This window comes from Garra rufa, chromosome 7 (assembly GCF_049309525.1).
Source record: "Garra rufa chromosome 7, GarRuf1.0, whole genome shotgun sequence".
NCBI classification, from domain to species: domain Eukaryota; kingdom Metazoa; phylum Chordata; class Actinopteri; order Cypriniformes; family Cyprinidae; genus Garra; species Garra rufa.
The window spans coordinates 24,512,584-24,518,805 of NC_133367.1; the positions used below are offsets into that span (position 1 = coordinate 24,512,584).

A 6,222-nucleotide genomic window follows, 5' to 3' on the forward strand; every position below is an offset into this window, starting at 1 on the left:
CTGTAAGATAGCTGGTACTCCAGATGGTCTTTTCATAGCATAATATACATGACAAAGGCCGGCGACCCTGTTCAAATAAACACGTGTCTCTCGTTGGTTTGTTTTTGTGTTTTAAGTGACCTGCTCTAGTAGTTAAACACCGCGCAGCTAAGCAACCGAGACGACCCAGGGGCAGTCGAGAGCGTGCGTGCGCGTGCACGGGACAGCGCCTTCTCTCTCTCTCATACACTCACTCACACACACACGCCCTTATGCTATCTCCGCGATAATAAAGTAATTCAAATAACTTACAACATAATCAGTTTTCGTGTCAGATGTGTAAGCACAGAAGAGCGAACACAACTGGCTTCTGCAAGCGCGTGCTCTTGAGCGCGCGACACATGAAACGAGCCTGAATACACTTGAGTGGCCTAACCACGACATGAAAATTTAATTAAGAATCAAAGATCTTCTGAGACTATCGGATAAAGAGTTTAAACAAAGACCATGATACTCCAAAGAAGAAGAAAAACGTGGTTTGCTAATTTTAAGTACATTTAGATGGTTTTAGAGGGATTTTGGGTGCTTGTTACCAGCTAAATCAACTATAGTCCAGCCTGGAAATTCAACTAAAAACCATCACAAACCAGCTAATTAATGAATTACTATACTTTGTGAATATTTGTCATAATGTTAAGACAATATTATTAAACAACGTCCAGGTTCATTAGGGAAATAACGTGTACAATAACTATAGGCCTACAGTAAACGGTAGAACTGTTTGCACTACAAACCAGTGTGTTCATAATTAAGGCAATACATTAAAATAATAAGGTAGAATACGCCAATTTGCAATATTAAGCAGCAAAACGAGCTAATAGTAGAGCTAAAAAATTCTGGATGTGGATGAGAACGGAAGCCAGACCAACACTTATGGAAAGAAAAAGGTGGAAAATAGACATTTTCCCTATTAACTGTGTGCTTTTAATTTAATTTAATCAAAGGCCAAGATGTAAAAGCAAAACAACATATGTTTTAGATTTGATTGTTTCAGAGGGCTTTTCAGCCTGGAAGACCAGCTAAACCATGACAAACTTGCTTAAACCTGCAAAATGATGAAAAGAATCACGCAGAATCATACATTTATTGACCAACTGCAGAAATAGCTAATATTTACAATGTTTCCTTTATCTTTCCTGATATGTAAAGTGCCATATTTTAGGAAGTAGAATCTGGAAGTATATTCAAATTCATGCCTATGGGCACAACACATTCTGTCATTGTTATATATAAAAAAAAATTACGTTGTCCAACAGGTTTTTCCAGATGACAAACCTCTGTGCAAAATGTTCTGTGTCAGAAATTGAAATGCAGCATAGCAAAAAGGAACATCACAACAATAAGACTGATGCTGCCATGCTATTCAATGAGAATAAAACAAATGCTCTAAGTAAAACCGCCCAGCTTTATGCTTTTATCTAGTAGCCAGGTGCAAAAGGAGGTGGGTTTAGGTACTCAAATGGTAACTCTCTATCTGCAAAGTTGGGAATCCCATCAGATGTCCGACGACCTCCGCCATTTGTGGATGTTTCAGGTAACTCCTGATAGTCGTTTCCTTCCATTTGTTTAGGGTTCATGTTACTGCTCTGCAAAGCTGAAATACTTGCATTTTCCTGACATCCTGCATCTCGAGAGATCTCCTCATACATGTGATCCTTGGATTTGTTCTTTTTAAGCTTTTTCTTAATTTGCGCCAGGCCCAAGGCCACCGGTTTCAATGGCTGTGTGTTTTTCTGGTGGGTACGGCCTTCGACAGGTGTGTCGGGTGGGATTTGATGTCTGTCAGAGCTTACCGATGTTAACCCTTGTGATCTGTCGGCCTCTGCGGTGGTTTGCGAGCGATTTGGCAAGCATGCTCTGGGTGGCAACTGTGGTGGCATGTCGTCAGTTGGTGTTTTGGGCGTAAATATTGATCTAGGCTTTGGAATGGGCTTTGTTGGCTGATCCTGAAATAAAACAAATAATATTAGACTTTAACCAACCTGTTCCTTAATTCACATCTAGCACCGTGTCTACACCGTATGTGAGCAGCGCGATGCGATGCGACAAAATATACAAAATATAGTGGACTTCAATGGTGGCCAATGGGTTGAAGATCCCATTTGTAGTTTCAAAGCAGTTTTTAAAGAGCTCTACACGATCCCAGCCCAGGAATAGGGGTCTTATGTAGTAAAACAAGCAGTCATTTAAAAAAAATAAAAAATAAAAGTGTATACTTTTAACCACAAATGCTCATCTTGCACTAGCTGGACTTTAAGCATTACGTAATCACGTTTAAAAGGTCACGTGTGGTTAGTTCTTCGTCTATGTGTACTTCTGATCAAATAGGTAGGATAAGACGAAGAAACTCATCTCATTTTCTTCTCCATCTTCAAAATCGTCCAACATGTTTGACTTTCTTTGCATGTTCGCTTCGTAAACACTGCATCGGTACTTCCGCCTACGTCACACGTGATCTTTCCAACATTCCTACTACTACGTAATGCGTTAAGAGCAAGTGCAGGACAAGCATTTGAGGTTAAAAATTATTTAATTATTTTTTTTTCTTTTTTTTTAAACGTTTCGCTAGATAAGACCCTTATCTCTCGGCTAGAATCATGTAGAGCCCTGCATTGAAACTGCAATTTGGATCGTCAACTTGTTGAAGTTCACTATATGGAGAAAAAATCCTGCAATTTTTTCCTCAAAAACCTTTTTTTTGAATGAAAGAAGAAAGTCATAAACATCTTGGATGACATGGAGGAGAGTAAATTATCAAGAAATTTGAATTCAGGACTGAACTAAACATTTAAACAATCGTTCACCCAAATATTTGGAAAGATTTTGAGAAATGTAGTGTTACATCACTTGCTCACCAATGGATCCTCTGCAGTGAATGGGTCCTGTCAGAATGAGTTTCTTAGAAACACACAGCTTTTCACATCACAGGATGTTAAGCAATAGACTGGAGTGTTGTGGATTACTTTTTATTATAGTGATGTTTTTATCAGCTGTTTGGAGTCTAATTGTGATGGCACCCATTCACTACAGAGGATCCATTGGTGAGCAAGTGATCAAATGCAAAATTTCTCCAAATAAGAGAAATAACAAACTCATCTACATCTTGGATGGCCTAAGGCCAAGTATATTCTAAGCAAATCTTCATTTTTGCGTGAACTATTCTTAACACTACATAAATATTTCACAGGGTTCGATACTGTAAAAGAAAATTCCAGAACTTTTCAAGCACTACTTTTTTATTTTTAAGAACTTCAATCAGAGATCTTACTTCTGGTTTGATGTTTTCTACTGTTAAAAAAAAAGATTTGTGAACCTGCTCTGAAGTTCCGATCTAAATCGAATAATTCCAGAACCACGCTCTGAATATAAATATTGATTCACAAACCATTTTTGAGATCAGGATTCGAAGCGCAGATCGTGAAACATTTAATACACCGAACGATTCAAGAACCTGCTCTGAAGTTCCGATCTAAATCAAATTATTCCAGAACCACACTCTGAAGTTCCGATCTGAATAATGATTCACGAACCATCACTTTAAACCAGGATTTGGGGCACAGATTGTGAATCATTTAATTTGCGGAATGATTCAAGAACTCGCTCTGAAGTTCCGATCTAAATCAAATTATTCCGGATTCCAGGATTTCAGGATTCCAGGACCCACGCTCTGAAGTCCCGATCTGAATAATGATTCGCGAACCATCATTTCAGACCAGGATTCGGAGCGGATCGTGAATCACTTAATTTGCGGAATAATTCAAGAACTTTCTCTGAAGTTCCGATCTAAATTTATTCATGATACACGCTCCGAACTCCCAATCTGAATCAAATGACTGATGATACGCTTAGTTCCGATTTAAATCAAAAGATTTGCAATACGCAAATTGAGATTTCAATTTAAATCAATTGATTTGGGACTTGCAAAGTTCCGATCTAAGTCAAATGATTTGCGAACCTGCTTTGAGGTCCTGATCTAAATCAAATGAATCGTGATACGCGATTTAAAGGGCCAAGCTGAATCAAATGATTCACGATACGAGATCCAAAAGGAGAGCTTCAAAACAGTGAAGCATGTTGCAACACAATGGTTTTTAAGTGGTTTTAAAAATTATTTACAAAGCGATGTCGCAATTTGAAAATGAATGCCTCTTTTAATTTGGTCCGGTTTTTGATAGTGAATCACAAAGTCCCGAGTTTGAATCAATTGGAGCGGTTCCAGCTTAAATGACTCACTCAATTGATTTGGTTCATCTGTACCTCTTTTTGCGTTTTTAGCCATGTTTTTAGTCAGTACTGCTACTGGTTTAGCTTGATAGTTTTATGACATCAACTGAAATAGTCAAAAAAAATATGTTTTTTAAATTGCATGAAAACATATGCGCTTATTAAGAAATTATACATTGTCTTTCAATAATTCAAGCACTTTTCAAGCACCTCTTCAGGAATACTGCTATTTTCAAGGGTTTTCCAGGCCTTAAATTTCAAACGGTCAAATTCAAGTACTTCAAGCCTGATTTCAGAAGTAGCCATTTTATAAATATAACTATCTAATCTGTTAATGTTGTATTACCATGCTCTGTACACTCAAAGAGCTCAATTCCGTCTCCAAGCTGGGATAGAGTCTCACAGAAGGACTTGTAGGTAGCGCTGGAAATTCGGTTTGAAGTGGCGAAGTCGGGTTGTGTTCAGAGATATTTGAATGAGCTGTTTGTGTTGGATTTGTAAAATGAATCCATTCAACCTGTCCGGGATTTACATCTTTCCTCCGAGGAAACAACAACTCGACGTAGTTATTTTTGCCACCCTGTACACAAATGAGACCACAAAAAAAAAAATCCCAAAAGTTAGATATATACTGAGATAACGATTAACGTTCATGGTAAAAATAAACATTGACTCTTTCCCCTATCGTGCTGTTGAAAGTGTAACTCTATACCTGTTCGCAGGGCACAGTGAGCAAGTCATTGTAGGGGAGAATGACGTTTCTGCGATGAAAGGCCACCATATCATGAAGGGAAGAAAACGGCGTTGTTGCTCCCACTATAATATACTGGTTATCTGGCAAGACGTCAATCATGAAGTGCCTACAGCGATCTTCAGCTCTAAGAGAAAGATTTAAGTGACCTGTTGATTTGTAAACTCATTCATGTGCAGTACTTCTGAATCAAACTTCCTTATAATGCAGTTTATTGACTGACAACAATGGGCACATTGACACGGACTTACCGATAAGATAATGTATAACCCACCCTGCTCTCGCCAACACGAATGAGGAAGTAACCAGGAGGTTTGCACATCAGCATGTCCTCCGCGGCCCTACAAAAAAAAAATGTTATCTGACAGATATCAGTAACCTGATTCTCTGCTCTGGGATGTCACTGTGTTCACAATAAGACATAATGTGAGCCTTCAAGCACATATTACAGAGTCTGTCTGCTTAGCTTTATGACATAATACAGTATTGGATACATTACTTCCTGGATATTACTCCGTGGAACCATTCTGGAACAATTCCATTCTTCAAAATGCAGCTCCGCTGGAATTCAGTGAACCACTCGAATGCTGCATTACTGCAGTCTTGAGGTAAAGGCCCAGCCATGACATCCAGCGTGTCCTAACCGCACAAATAATTTGATGGGAAAATGCACACATTCATTTTCTTTCAGGAATTATCATTGAGACAATAACATCTATGATTAACGCGTTTTCAACATCTTAAAATCATTTTCATTTGTGACCCTGGATCACAAACAGTCTTAAGTAGCACAGGTATATTTGTAGCAATAGCCAAAAATACATTGTATGTGTCAAAATTATGCCAAACGTCATCGGGACATTAAGTAAAGATCATGTTACATTAACATATTTTGTAAATTTCCTACCATAAATAAAGCAAAAAGTTAGGTCCCACTTTACATTAGGTGGCCTTAACTTACATTTAAATTAATCATTTGGTACAATGTACTTATTGTGTACATACATGTTTTTACACTGTACTTATCCTTTCTTAAAAAACATATTTGTAATTACATTTGTAATTAATTTCTGTAATTACCAATTTTGACCCATCCCTTACCCCCTAACCCACCCTTAAACCTACCCAAACCACCAAACCTGTCCCTAACCTTACCCATTTCCCACCTTAATAGAAGCAAAAGTGTTTTGCAATGCAATTAACCTCAT

At 38.0% G+C, this 6,222-nt stretch overlaps 1 protein-coding gene across 1 annotated transcript; it reads right to left on the reverse strand.

The window, feature by feature from the left end:
• Nucleotides 1-990: 990 nt before the first annotated feature.
• On the reverse strand, nt 991-5,649 carry LOC141339257 (hematopoietic SH2 domain-containing protein homolog). The gene is made up of 5 exons (XM_073844888.1): nt 5,514-5,649; nt 5,266-5,355; nt 4,976-5,141; nt 4,610-4,843; nt 991-1,985 (listed from the first exon to the last, which is right to left on the reverse strand). The coding sequence occupies exons 1-5, from the start codon at nt 5,636-5,638 to the stop codon at nt 1,458-1,460; spliced, it is 1,143 nt and encodes a 380-aa protein (XP_073700989.1). The 5' UTR covers nt 5,639-5,649; the 3' UTR covers nt 991-1,457.
• Between the last annotated feature and the right edge of the window lie 573 nt (nt 5,650-6,222).

Excerpts from the sequence above, each read along its gene's own strand:
- LOC141339257 (XM_073844888.1), bottom strand. The coding sequence starts at position 5,638 with ATGGCTGGGCCTTTACCTCAAGACTGCAGTAATGCAGCATTCGAGTGG. Across the intron at positions 5,142-5,265 it reads GGTTATACATTATCTTATCG|AGCTGAAGATCGCTGTAGGC; the intron begins GTAAGTCCGTGT and ends TCTTTCTCTTAG. Across the intron at positions 1,986-4,609 it reads CTTTGAGTGTACAGAGCATG|GATCAGCCAACAAAGCCCAT; the intron begins GTAATACAACAT and ends GTTTTATTTCAG.